This window comes from Syngnathus floridae, chromosome 19, assembly GCF_059516105.1.
Source record: "Syngnathus floridae isolate MCC-2025c chromosome 19, RoL_Sflo_1.0, whole genome shotgun sequence".
NCBI lineage: Eukaryota > Metazoa > Chordata > Actinopteri > Syngnathiformes > Syngnathidae > Syngnathus > Syngnathus floridae.
Genome location: NC_142431.1, coordinates 7600645 through 7614940, shown reverse-complemented (window position 1 = coordinate 7614940; position 14296 = coordinate 7600645). Strand labels below are relative to the sequence as shown.

The window sequence follows — 14296 nt, the reverse complement described above, 5'->3', positions numbered from 1 at the left end:
GCCATTAAAAAAGATGTAGCTGCTATTATTTATCTGTGTAACATAAAATGCCCCCAAAAAGCGACTCAATTTATTCCTGGTGTTAAAAAAAAAAAAATCCCATGACGCCAACATTTTTATCTACCTGCTGCAGTCTGCGCTTTCCCCTCCAATGACCTCATTTGATTTGTTGATGCTTGCTTAGTGAGAGATGGCATTTAATAATGGCTTTGGAGACAAAATGTCAGCATCCCGAGTGGTTCTCTCCGTCCCCTCACGTGGCCTCCTGACGCAGCAACAGAGGCCCCTTCGGGACCACTTGCCATTTGAACCCGAATTTATTTTACATTTTTAAACATACTTAAACTTATTAAGAACAAACCGTAGCAAACGTCATTAAATAAAATAAAAACTAATTAAGAATGTTTTGTACTTTACATCAATTCAATGGCGATGTTGCTACTCATTCTGCTGTGCCACTATTGACCACATAGGAGCAGTATAAGACAAGATATAAGTCTTTGTCCTTACTGAGGAGAAAGAATATGACGGAGTTCATAGTCAACTCCTCAGCGAAAATTGTATTCTCTAGTTGCTCCCACAAGTTCTCCCAACTGAATGCTTTCTGCAGTTTTATCTCAAACTCCAGAATCTAAATAGCATAATCGTCAAAGTTAGTGAGCGCACGCTGACAGCGCCGCCGTTGTCATTCGGGCATTCATGAGCTGCTGAGTTGCACGCAAGCAAGCGGTGAAAGAAACGCCGCCCCGCTCTGTTATTTGTTGCGCCTTTGTCATTATGAGCGGCAATAGAAGCAGCTTGCACGCTGCAGTCAGCTTATTTATTAGCCTCTATTTTATTCCTAATGGGCTAATAAACAAGCAGGAAGCGGAGCAATGCATAGGCTTTCTGTTAAGGTTAACTTATTTCCATGCCGCCACCTTTTTTTTTTTTTTTTATTATTCTTACTTCGGATATGATGTTTGCCAATATGTAGTGGTCACTTTTTTTGACATTACAATCAATTATCATGATGGCCTCTTCTTCTTCTTCTGTTGTTTTCAGCCATCAGACGCAAACGACCTGCTGGGACCATCCAAAGATGACGGAGCTCTACCAGTCGCTAGGTAAGAAGAAAAAAAAATGCTGCTATTGCCATGAAAGCTTTTAATTAGCAATTAGCAAAATTCTGCTTTTGCTCAAGAAAGTTGAATTACTTTTTTTGGGGTGGGGGGTAATTTGTCTTTTAGCGGACTTGAACAACGTGAGATTCTCTGCCTACCGCACCGCCATGAAGATCCGCCGACTGCAGAAAGCGCTGTGCTGTAAGTCATGCACACACACACACACACACACGCACACACGCGCATACACAAAAGCTTCTAAGTGGGTGCTGTTAAATTTTTTTTAGTAACAGCATTGCTGGACTAAAGATAGACTGGGGAAGTTACAATAGAAGTAGTAATTGAGTAAGTTAAACAGTGTACAGGCTCACAGTGACAAAACAATCCAGCACCCGAGGGACAATGTTGTAACGGCTGCCAACCCAGCCACCGTCTCGCTACAAAAACATAAAACGACTCCTCGATGCAGGTGCGCTTTCAAGCTTGTCCCCGAGCCGCTAATGAGCTGCAATAATTCGAGCCCATCATTTAGGTTTTTTTTTTGGTTCGTGTAGGTATTTGTTGCGGGGGCGTGCATTACCCTGATAGTTTTCAAATGCAGTCACTTCAGTTCCAGCAGCGATGTCCGACACACACGCAGCATCGTTTTAATGTCTTTTCCTCTTTTCTGTGAATGTCTGCTCCTCTTCATGTGTTTGAATGACACATTTGGGCACAAAAGCGCCTGATAGGCAGACAAAAAAAAAATGTCTTATTCGGTTAAGTCTGTGTCGGGGCGGCTTCGAGCTGGCGTGGCAGCTGGCTAATGTGTGTGTGGACTAAAAGTAGCAGACAGCAATATGAAGTGAGTCCCATAAATGGTAAAGGGGAGGTACCGTTTGAGTTTGACGTAGATGACAATGAGAACAAATGTAGGCTGACAGCTTAATGGGCTTTTTGTTTTTCTTATGTTCTAGAACAAAGCATATTCATAAAGCGCCTGTTACAGACAACTCAAGTGTTGTATCTCGACACAGTACAACTTTCATGGTGTAAAAAAATATATATTTCCCAACTCTGCCTTTTCCATCAAGTTTTTTTTCTTTGCTTTATATAAAAAAAATGTGCATAATGGATGAATATGTCACCGCCAAATTACATTTATAGAAGCTTATTTACATCATATTAATAATTAATCACAATCCATCTCTTCTTTCACTCTCAGCTATGCGTGTATGAACACGGGATTTATTCGAGTATCGATTCATGTCCTCTTCCTGCAGTGGATCTTTTGGATCTGAGCGTGGCCCAGAACACGTTTTCTCAGCACAAGCTGACCAACAACAATCAACTGATGTCGGTCCCGGACGTCATCAACTGCCTGACGTCCATCTACGACGGGCTGGAGCAGGAGCACAAAGACCTGGTCAACGTGCCGCTCTGCATCGACATGTGTCTCAACTGGCTGCTCAATGTCTACGACACGTAGGTTTCTCCGCGATGGTCCTAATTTGGATCAGAACTATATTAGATGATGTGTTCCTTTGAAAGTGGTCGCAGTGGGAAAATCCGCATCATGTCGATGAAGATCGGCTTGCTGTCTCTCTGCAAGGGTCACCTGGAGGAGAAATACAAATGTAAGTTCACGGAGCCCTTTTGTTCCACTCCAACACGTTCCTGTAAGTCTACTGACTTTCTCCGCAGACCTTTTCAGTCAAGCGGATCCAGCAAGGGACACGTGCGACCAGCGGCAGCTCGGCCTACTGCTCCACGAGGCCATCCAGATCCCCAAGCAGCTCGGAGAGGTGGCTGCCTTCGGGGGGTCCAACATCGAGCCCAGTGTGCGAAGTTGCTTCCAGCACGTGAGGATGCTTTTAAAATGGCAGACAGTAGTCTTCATGCCGCCTCATTTGTATTCCGCCGCGCGACCACCGCAAAGCCAAAGTTGAATATTGAAGCGGTGCTGAGCGATCGTAACGCCTCTCATGGCCTGCGGTCAGCTGCCGCCTGTCCTCCCTGCTGCTTTACGGTGGCCAGCGAATCAATTTTGCAGCTTTATCACTGGATGTTCCTGGCATTTAACGACGTCTTTATCCCCTCGGGGATCGCACGGTCATTCCTCACTCTCGCTCTGCTCCTTCCTTCCGCCAACGGTTCATTTCCGGGAAATGAGCATTTAAATTAGGGTGAGGCTATAAATTTCATTTTTTTTCCTGTGGATTCACACGCACAAATAAATTGTATGCTGGCTCGGTCTCGAATTGGCGCGGCAGATGTGCTGTCGTGAATAAGTCATTCAGTCATCAAAATAAGTTAGCTCCTTGAAAGTTGCTTTCACGCACGCACGCACGCACGCACGCACACACACACACACACACACACACACACACACACACACACACACACACACAGACACACAGACAAGGGCCGCTACGTGACACCTGCATCCGTCCCGTCAATGACGTCCAGTCCATTTGCTTTAACGAGCTCATGATGAACGAATGACCCAGCTATAAATTTGGTCGTCTTGACTCTACTTTTGTCACCGGCTTCCATTTAAGCATCCATCTGTCTTATTGGGGTCACGCCTTTCACGCCGCAGTAGCTCATCTGTAAAAATCATAAGTCTACCATTCGGACTGGACTAACCGAGCAAATGCAGTTCAAAAAGATATTGCGCAAAAGCTGAGCTTTGCTTTGTTATTTTTTATTTTTTTTACAACAGTCCGGTACAAGTTATGCACAAAATGTATTGCTTTGGCCAGTTCAGATGGAGCCCTGTGAAAGAGCATCGAGGCTAATTTGACGATTCAGTCAGTTGAAAAGCACCGCAACCTTCTGATGCCCTTTTGTTGATGTTGGAAAGGTTGTTTTTTTGTAAAGGGGCGGTAAAGGTTCCCGACACTATTTTGACGGCCTTCTTGAATTTACTTATTTTCATCTTCATAGACTGGACAGGTGGTCAATTTAAATGGCCCATTATGTGTTTCCATCAAGCTAGCTGCCCCAATGTTTTTCAGCATGTCCCGTTTGCTCTCTCTCAGGCGACCAGTAAGGTGGAGCTGGAGCCCAGGCAGTTTGTGGACTGGATGCGTCTGGAACCTCAGTCCATGGTGTGGCTCCCCGTCCTGCACCGAGTGGCCGCCGCCGAGACGGCCAAGCATCAAGCCAAGTGCAACATCTGCAAAGAGTGTCCCATTGTGGGATTCAGGTACGCCGCGTCTCGCATTGACCCGGTGCCCGGATCTTTTTTGTTAAATGGAGCTTCTAAGTTTGTGTGTGTGTGTAGTTGAAAGGCAGACATGCACACATGCTGGTGCTTGCTGTTAATCATAAAGGGCAGCTCTGCTCTGGTGGGCATTCATCTAAATGTCAGCAGATGCCAGACCACTCACTAAATAGCATTTCAACCTCCACGGGTTTGAACCCTCACAAAGAAATGTTGGCCAACAACTCGTAGCACACGTGCACTTTTGCGCATAACGCTGTCTTTGATTCGTGCGAGCAGTTGAGCGCCGTGATATACGACTTGTGAGGGCTCATCCGTCACCCGAGACCCCGCTGAGAAAAGAGATAAAGGACTCTGGCTATTATGTCTTTTTTTTTTTCCTCCTCTTTTTTTTTAAGCCGCTAAATAGCTTTCTGGCTGCGGCTGACCAGGGATGGAGGTGTTGTGTTTTGAGCGGAAATGCAATTGTCTGTCACTCCGTCAGCAATTTGAGGAGGCCGTTATTGTGTGCGTGGGTGTGTGCGGCAGGCGAGTCGCCACCAGGGGAGCTGCACCAGCCTTGACTTTTTAACAAGGCGAGAGTTGCAGGTTGTTTAATTTGCCATTTTATGACTAAGACAATACACAAAATGCTTTTCAGGGATTTTTCAAAATGTCTTGCAGCTTGTCTAATTATTTTTGTATGATGCTTCACTTTTTGTCCATTCCCTTTTTTTTTTTTTCGTGTGCGCAGGTATCGCAGTCTGAAGCATTTTAATTACGACGTGTGTCAGAGCTGCTTCTTCTCCGGACGCACCGCCAAAGGTCACAAGCTCAACTATCCCATGGTGGAGTACTGCACGCCGGTGAGACACACAAAAAAAATATTATTAAGATACTGTCATGGCTTTCTTGGGATAAATCAATCAATTCTGCCAATTATTAAATTAGGTGTCATGAAACCTTCAATTGTGTTTTGTTTACCGTTCCATCAACACTCTGGTCAAATTCAAATTGCCCTGGAAAAAAAAGATTACGTAATGCTCGTTTTTCTTCTATTTCTCTGGCAAAGCAATTTCTGTGCAGGGAAAAGAATGTAATCAAAGGTACATCTGTGAAAATGACCCACAGCCTCTTTCTAATTTAGCTCTCTTTCGTTTTTTTTATCCTTTTAATCTGTTTTTCCAATTCTGCAAATGAGACAAATATTGACTACCGCTCGACGAGCGAGCGCCTGTCATTTTGCACCGAGTGTCTTGAAAGCGTCTTTTCTTGGCCTTTGCTCCTGCCGTGCTGATGAGCTTCTCTGTTGTTTGGAAAGTCTTTGGTCTCTAACGGCTGTCTTTGCCTCCACTAGACGACGTCGGGCGAGGACATGCGAGATTTTACCAAAGTGCTGAAGAACAAATTCCGCTCCAAGAAGTATTTTGCCAAGCACCCACGACTGGGCTACTTGCCGGTGCAGACTGTACTCGAGGGCGACAATATGGAAACGTAAGGCATCTTCATAAACACAACAAATTTGGCTTTCCTTTTAGGAAAGTAGTACTGCAATTCAAATTTGGAAGCCAAGCATCTTTTTTTGAGGTTCCACCGTGGCCTATGGTTGATGAAACAGTTTGAAAAATTGAACATCTCGCATTTTCCCAACACATCTCCTCACACACCTGTGCACCAGCGGGATGTGGAGTGTTCCTTCACCCTAGCTCGTACCATCCCCCCCCCCGTCTGCTGTCCCGTGTTTTTGCTTAATTATGATACTTTGGTGCAATGTTTGTTGCAGCTGCGCCGTAGCTTTCCTTAATGTAGGATGCTGATTAACATCCTCACGCAGCAATGTGTCAAAGAACAACAAATAACCCACCGAGAGCCCTTTAACTTTCAGACCGTGTGGTATTAAAGCCACACTGCGGCAGGGTTTTTTACATTTTTCCACATTTTAGGGATGAAAAGATTCCACTGGATGACGTCCTTCAATGTTACTCCCTCACTTGTGTTTTTTTTTTTTTTTTTTTTTGTGATCCACATTGAGTGGATTTGACCCGGACGTGTTTTGTGGTGTCCCTCAACCCCCTCCCTTCCTCCCCACGCTTACAGTCCCGTCACCCTCATCAGCATGTGTCCGGAGCAGTACGAGTGAGTATCCACGACCGAGCACCAGAATGTTTTTATTTATTTTGAATAATTTGATAACAAACCACACGTCGTTCGAACTTGCCTCACCTGAACTAAAGCCATGTCTGAATTGCATGTTGCTTGGCCTGCCTGACTGATCCACACTGGCTGTGCACGTGACGCCGACACGTCTGCTCACTTCCCTTCCCTAAAGCATTCCAAGCAGCGGCTGTCGAAAGCCCGCCGCTCTCCTCGTAGATCACTGCCGTTCCCTCATTCCTTTTTGCAGGACGACGTTGTGTACGCGTGCCTGCTTATGTGTGCGTGTGTGCATGTGCATGTGAATTCTTTTAACGAGGTTTTGGTCGCTCGCCCAAACTCATTCATCTCCATTACGCCGTTCGTCTCCAGGCTGTCCCAGTCACCTCACTTGTCCCATGATGACACCCATTCCAGGATAGAGCAGTACGCCAGCAGGTACCCCCACCCCCACCCCCACCCGTGCCACCAAACCCCCACACAACCACACCCCACCCCGCCCGTCAATGTTTGAGTAATTCCATCAAGCAGTACACAAGGTGTCCTTGGCATTCTCATTCGATGTGGTGGAGTATGTTGTGCGTAATGAAAAACAGTGTACTTAGTAAGGAGTCTTGTAGAACACCTGCAGCGTTTATCTTTGGAGAGTGGTCTCTTTATAATGAAAATTTACCAGAAGTGTCTGCCACACACAATCAAATGATAATACTTTTGTCTTTCAAGCAGATTTACATTTTGTAAAAGTGGGACACCGGCTGCCTCTAGAATAATCTAGGTGACTCTTGATGACAGTTAGCGGAGGAACCATTGCTGCTGCACTCTCGTTCTACTCATTTTCTACCCAATGTTACCTTTCATTGCAAAGATGAAATTGTGGCTGTGACTGAGTAATGACGCTTCTATTCGGCAAAAACAGGCTCATTAGTGCTTCCCCTCAGGAGCCACATGCTCCTATTAGATTGAGCTGCTAGATATTTGTCAGGAAACGACCCTCGGAATTGGAAAGGTTCTGCATCAAACAACTTTGGAATTCAAGCCAGTTAGAAATACAGTTTCATAAACAGCTCAAGGGGACTTCAACATCTACGGAAACATCGACTGAAAATCTGCGCTGCGCATTTCTGGTTCCGTCATTTGCGAGCGTAAATGTTGAGTGATGACGTTTGTCCCTCAGGTTGGCGCAGATGGAGAGGTCCAGCGGATCGCTGCCCACAGACAGCAGCTCAGCCACGGGAAGCATGTAAGTCACCATGTTCTGGATGAATGAGTGTGGTCATTTTTGGTTTTAGTATATTTTAGATTTTATGAATTCAGTGGAGCCTCAGTTTTCAAACACAATCCGTTCCAGAAGGCTGTTCGAGAAGTGAATCGTTCGAATTCCGAATCATATTTTCCCATTACAAATAATGGAGAAAAAAAAATCTGATCCAAGCCCCAAAAAAACCCACCTTTTTAAGCATTTTTTCATTTGCGTGTTTTTGTCCAATCACGCAACTGCAGCGCACCGCCGAACACGCAACCGTAGCGCGTCGCCGACCGCGCAACTGCACTTCGCTGGTCGCATTATTGTGACAGAGCCGTCGCTGAAATTTAGAAAATATTTTGAAAGTCCTGCTGTACTTTCCAAAATTTAAGTGGACATCAGTGCGCAGGGAGCTTAATTTTGTCCGATCGCTCAACTGCAGCGCACCGCCGAACGCGCAACCGTTGCACGCAGCCCAAAGCGCAACTGCACCTCGCTGGTCACATTATTGTGACAGAGCGGTCGCTAAAATTTTGAAAATATTTTTAAAGTCCTAATGTACTTTCCAAAATTTAAATGGACCTCAGTGCGCAGGGAGCTTAATTTGGTCCGATCGCGCAACTGCAGCACGCCGGGCGCTCAGTGTCGCATTGCTTTAGGAGCTTCTTTGTGTTTTAGGATGGCTTTACTGCTCCCACTTGCTTCCTTTGGAGGCATGATTAGAGTTGATGCAATCCTCAGAGTAACGAGAACGTAATAACGAACGGAGTCAGTTGGCATGCGGGTCCTCTCGGCTCATCTCGCGAGGTTCGACAACCGAATTTCGTCCGACATCCGAAGCAAAAAAATCTCGAATTTTTTGTTCGAATACCGATTTGTTCAAGAACCGGGACGTTCGAAAGCCGAGGCTCCACTGTATTTTATTTCATTGTTTATAGTTAATTTAATTTCTTGTCACTTTTCTGGCAGTAGAAGAATTGCGCAGCATGAAGTAAGTCAGGCAAACCCTTTGAAGAACCGAGTAGAACATCATCGTCATCATCCTCCTCCTACATGTTGCAATGGTTCCCTGCTGCGGCGAGCGCACCCTGACGCCACTTCACCACCACGTGACCTCGAATGCCTTGATCAGCACGACCCCCCTCCCCCACTGCCCCAACAGCTGAAAAACAAAACAATAGAGAGGAAAAACAAAAACATTGCAAGATGGATTCAAATGTGTGACAAACACATTAGACCCACTCCTACTCCCTCTCCTTTTTGTTTTCTTCTTATGCCCATGCACAAATATGCGGCAAGGAGCTGAGGAAGATGATGATGATGATGACAAAGGCTGAACAAAAACGCCCACTGCACTGTAATTTTAGCTGCATCCCTTTCTTATCCACTTTATAAGCACCCACATAGTCGGCCATTTTGTAATACTGTCATGAGTCTACGTTGTCCCTTACATACAAGAAGAGCATCGACAATTGGATAGTGACCTTGTTTGGGATTCACTTTTTTAAATCTTTTAATGTTTGTGAATTGGATTGTCAATCTGAAAACAAAAAAACATGGCAGCACTCGAGTCAGATCAGATACGCCGTATAAACAGATGGACCAAAAGTACACACACACACTCATCTGCCCCCGTGCACCTGCACTAAATCACTTTATCAGCCAGATAAATGTGCCGCTGTATATGCAGGCTTTATTGAGCTTAAAACAAAGCTGTGGCAAAATAGCTTCATGGAACACAGAGAAGCCGCTATCTATTTTATTAATCCATTTGTTGGCTTTCGTGCTCGGATGGAACCGAAATTCCAAAGCTTCCCTTTTCCAAGTTAGCATTCCAGAATTGTAATACATTGTGATGGATTTGTGTGTGTGTGTGTGTGTGTGTGTGTGTGTGTGTGTGTGTGTGTGTGTGTGTGTGTGTGTGTGTGTGTGTGTGTGTGTGTGTGTGTGTGTGTGTGTGTGTGTGTGTGTGCGTGTGCGTGTGCTTGCGTGCGTGTGTGCGTGTGTGGGTGTGCGTGCGCACGTGTGTTTTGCTCAGGGACGATGAGCACATGCTGATCCTTCAGTACTGCCAGACGCTGGGAGGCGAGGGCTCGCCCCGCAGTCAGCCTCAGAGTCCCGCTCAGATCCTGCAGGCGGTGGAGAGGGAGGAGCGTGGAGAGCTAGAGCGGGTCATCGCTCGCCTGGAGGACGAGCAGAGGTAGCGATCGCCAGGCCGGGCCGCTCGCATTTGTGTCACAGGAGGCTTCCACTTGCAGGAGCCTCCAGAGGGAGTACGAGCAGCTGAAGGAGCAGCAGCGGCGAGGGACCCCCGCCGCGACCCCCTGGCAGTCGGAGGGCACGGCGTCGGCCGCTCAGCCCGACGAGGCCGACCTCCTGGCCGAGGCGAAGCTGCTGCGGCAGCACAAGGGCCGCCTGGAGGCCCGCATGCACATCCTGGAGGACCACAACAAGCAGCTGGAGTCGCAGCTCCATCGCCTTAGGCAGCTCCTGCATCAGGTGAGGTCACGCCGTGCAAAGGTTAGAGATGAAAAAAAAAGTTTATGTAGATATCTTAACAATTTCAAGGCTGAGCAACCTCCTGGACCGACATATGTCAATCCAAATTTCAGTTGTACCTAATGAACCAGACAATTTCTCCTGTACTCGCATCAGAGCAGCCTAACCGACGGCCATTTAATTATTAGCGTCACAGTCCTGCGGTCTAATCCGAGCGAGTTTGGACCGTAGCGAAAGTGAGAGGAGTCTGCAGTTGTTGGACCTTTTCAACATGTTAGCGCTGCGGGGCAACAGCGGATGAGAAAGAAGAGGAAGAAAAGAGGATATTGGCAACATTGATTTGACTTTGAGTGCTAAAGGGAGTCTGGGATGGCGCTCTAAATGTCACCAAGTCTAAATTGCTTGTTTGCGCCATCTGGAAAACTGTTCGCAGCCATGCCGATGACACATTTTGCTCATATTGTTGTGCACTGCCAGCCATAAAAAGTGGATATTATGTCGCGTCGGTGCCGTCCATGTTCCGTGGTTATTATAGTGAAGGAAAATGTACAGTTGAGAAATCATTTTTGACAATAAAGTCAAAGAGAAAATGCTTTTTTTGTACCACAAAAAAATGGTTAATAACTAATGAAAAATCCCAAAGCGTTATAAACACGTGCCGCACTGATGAGCTCAGAGAGGAGCTGAGACATTCTGAATAATCTGAATCACACCAAAACAACGGAAGCCCGCCATTTGAGAATTGGAGTGACCATTTAAGGATCAATTTGGCACTTTCCAGGGTCCTCCAAAAGTGAACTAGCCTTAGCAGAGTGCCCATTTGATTGCCTCTCACCACTTCTATTTGTCCTTTTTTTTCTTCTCGTTTTCCCCCTTGCAGCCAGCGGTGGACTTGAGGCTAAATGGACTTTCGTCTTCTCCCACCGCTCAAGATGGAGAACCACTTAGAGAGAACTCAGGTGAAGCACTCAGCAGCAACACCTCGTGGAGCACCCAAGGCGCCGCTTTTCTTCTCTCCGCTTGAAATGGAAACCAACTCTATGCATGCGTGTGTGTGCGCATGTGTGTGTGTGTTCAGATGAGCTGCTGGACCCGCCCAACAGCAGCTCTGAACTGGTTGATGTCATGGAGCAGATTAACAACTCCTTCCCTGCATGCAGTCGTAAGTTTCCCCTCCCCAAAATCCTCTTCCTCCCCTAGCGATGACGATCCGTCATCCCCCGGCAAGTGCTGGTCAGCACCTGTCGTCCACGTTGAACAGTTCACACTCAGGAGGTTCACGTGGAAAAAGACAAACAACTGTAGCGGCGGCCATGTTTCTGTGTTAATACAGAGAAATTGGATTAAAGCTAAAAAACGAAATAAAAATAAACTAAAATGAAAAATCACAATCTATTGTAACCATAATCGGCACGTAATTGAAGTGAGTTAAGATCCCAGTCAAGGAAGAAATTAAGATGCAAATTTTGTGGCGGCTGCACTCCGCCAGCATGTATTGCGTCTTCATTTAAATTCAACTGTCGGAATAGCCGCCGCGACTTTACGACCGGCCTCTAAACTCTCTTAATGGACGCTCGCAAATACTAAAAACATATTGCTCGCATTAAGAAAAAAAAAAATAAATTATAATGAGTTGTAGCGACTACAACGGCACTCTGTAGTTCTTTTTATTTATTTATTTATTTATTTATTTATTTATTTATTTATTTATTTATTTATTTTTAAATGTCATAAAAACAGGACTAGATTGTGTTTGTGTCTGTCTCCCACAGCCTCGGGCCACTCGTCCAGACCGCAGGTAAGATGACCTTCACCACCCATTTTCTTTTTTTGTGTGTTAATCTTTTATTGGTAGGGTGTAAAAAAACAAAACAACAAAAAAAACTCAATCCTGAGGCGTGCCATCCAATCTGACAGCTTCTACAGGAAGTGAAAGGCAACTCTAATACTTGATTTCATTTCTATCAGGTGATGATGTGACCACATGACATCACCAACGGATGCCCGGGACATAACTTAACCACTTCATCCAACCTCGTCGTCGTCTACTATGCAAAAAGTGTCACCAATTCGACATGATATCTGCTTTTAACCCTCAACCTTTGTAGTATATATTCTGGCCCGACCCCACTTTTTTTTTTTTTTTTTTAAATGATGATTTTGTTCTCCAAAGGTGCTTTTGGAATTGATTCGGTGCACTGTCAATCTGTTACTTTTCCTTTGTCATTCCACTGCTTTCATCTTCTCTAGCCAACTTACGGGACCTTCAGAATTCATTTGTTTTAAGTACAATGGCGTATTAGGGCCTTACTGAAACGGAAGAAAGGTTGAAATATCACAAAAATAAAGTCAGTATTTTGTGAAGATACAAAGTCTATAGTTTAAGAGATTATCATTAATTTTTTCATAATTTTTCCCTCTCATTGCAACAGTCTTTATGCCTATACAGTTTGCCATTCCTCGTATGAACGCCAAGTGAGTGTGAACAAAGAAACATTTTAGACAATTAGACTGATTGTAAGACAATGTCGATTTATTTTTATTTTTTTCTGTGGGGCCGGGGTTGGAGAGCGGGGTTAAAAATGATCAATTAAGAGGAAAGCCATGGTTGCCTTGCTACCTCAGCTTTATTTGGACACACTTTAGTTTGGACTCACTGTATCCGCGTACACTGCATTGAGAAGATGAAAAGTTCAAATTGTTCCTTTTGTTTGTTTGGAGTCACTGTTACTGTACCCAATATTCGGTCCTGCTGAAGCAAAGTGTGTGAGTTCTTTTATTTTGTTGCGCTTTTAATACTACGGTGTGTCATGTATGACTTGTGAGACTTAACACTACTACAATCTCATCCTTCCCCTTTGCAGACAGTAGCTTCAAATGGGGGATTATTTTAACATATATGTTACAATGACAGAACTGTGCCCAGAACCCCTTCTTCTTTCCTTGGTATGTAAAATAGATGGACCACATTGTGTGTAAAATGGTGACATTGTTTTATTTCCAAATAAAAGTTTTATAACGACTCGCCTGCGCTTTTTCATGCATTTATTGTTTATAAACAAACTGAGAGTTCACGGGTGCTGGTAAAGAACTGCAAAAATGGCTGAAGACTCAGCAGAAACCGGAAGTGCAACGCTCACCGGCGACCTACACGTCGCAGGTGGAATCAGTATGAAGTTGCGGCTGCAGGCAAATGGACGCTTACCAGCTTCTTTCATGCGAAATAAATTCGTCCACAAACACCGGAAAAGCAGCTGGTAAAACGCTTTGATGGGAGACTTGCAATTGTTTGTTTTAGCGAGCGCTACTTTAGTCGTGCGCTGGTTGCTTAGGTCCGTGTGGCGTGTGCTTTATTATTTCACTCCCATAGTTGGGCCATTCTTAGCTATTGGTGACTTTCTATCCCTAGAAAATAAACTAAACATTTTATTATTGACTATCTTCTAGTTATCAGTTTCAATGAGAAATTTAAAAGTTATAAAAAAGAAATTAAATTCTCAACGTATAAATTACGTTATTGGCAATACAGCCAGGAAGGACCCAGGTGCTTAGTATGCGCATTAAATTGAAATGTAATAAGATTTTTACATGTACTGGACTTCACTCCATTTTCATGATCTTACTAAGGTCCGTCTTTTATCGTAGCCTGTGGCACCTTAAAATGCGCTCATAAACAGCATGTATCATTGTTATTGTTCAAACAATCATGGCAAGTGTGCATTAGTCCTCTCGGTGAAAAAATGCAGGCTTAGGGCCAACCGCTAATGAAAGCGGACAAAATGAAATTGTTGTGTGTGAGCTGGGAGCAACTGCAAGTGAAGAGGGAATCATTCTGCATCCAGCACTTTGATTACTGCGCAGACCTTTCGCTCAAAGTAGTTTATCGGAATCGCGCTCGACTATCACCACTCAAAGCCCTTTAAAGGCCTTTAATTAAACACTTCAATTTTGCATTAACCTGAGAGGGGTTCGCCGAAATATTTGGCGGGGAAATATGAAGTGCACCTTTGTTGTGCTGAGGCCTGGATGAAATTGATATTGACCGCGCAGTGGCGGGCTGAGAGTGATTGCGATTCCATTTACTTGCTGATGTATGCAAGCCCTTCGCCC

The 14296-nt window shown here is 44.9% G+C and overlaps 1 protein-coding gene across 7 annotated transcripts in view; it reads left to right on the top strand.

Moving 5' to 3' along the window:
• Nucleotides 1-14296, top strand: part of utrn (utrophin) — a 115397-nt gene that overhangs the window by 76867 nt on the left and 24234 nt on the right. For 5 of the 7 annotated variants that reach the window (XM_088361746.1, XM_088361745.1, XM_088361744.1 and 2 more), the window contains 17 exons: nucleotides 1045-1106; nucleotides 1230-1304; nucleotides 2366-2567; nucleotides 2634-2719; nucleotides 2787-2944; nucleotides 4127-4293; nucleotides 5045-5156; nucleotides 5648-5784; nucleotides 6388-6426; nucleotides 6817-6882; nucleotides 7619-7684; nucleotides 9726-9887; nucleotides 9946-10186; nucleotides 11067-11145; nucleotides 11265-11348; nucleotides 11959-11984; nucleotides 12155-13443. In XM_088361746.1, coding sequence (XP_088217872.1) covers nucleotides 1045-1106; nucleotides 1230-1304; nucleotides 2366-2567; nucleotides 2634-2719; nucleotides 2787-2944; nucleotides 4127-4293; nucleotides 5045-5156; nucleotides 5648-5784; nucleotides 6388-6426; nucleotides 6817-6882; nucleotides 7619-7684; nucleotides 9726-9887; nucleotides 9946-10186; nucleotides 11067-11145; nucleotides 11265-11348; nucleotides 11959-11984; nucleotides 12155-12166 — 1774 coding nt within the window. In that variant the 3' untranslated portion in view covers nucleotides 12167-13443. The remainder of the gene's footprint in view (nucleotides 1-1044; nucleotides 1107-1229; nucleotides 1305-2365; nucleotides 2568-2633; nucleotides 2720-2786; nucleotides 2945-4126; nucleotides 4294-5044; nucleotides 5157-5647; nucleotides 5785-6387; nucleotides 6427-6816; nucleotides 6883-7618; nucleotides 7685-9725; nucleotides 9888-9945; nucleotides 10187-11066; nucleotides 11146-11264; nucleotides 11349-11958; nucleotides 11985-12154; nucleotides 13444-14296) is intronic. The other 2 variants (XM_088361747.1, XM_088361748.1) reach the window with 2 other exon arrangements.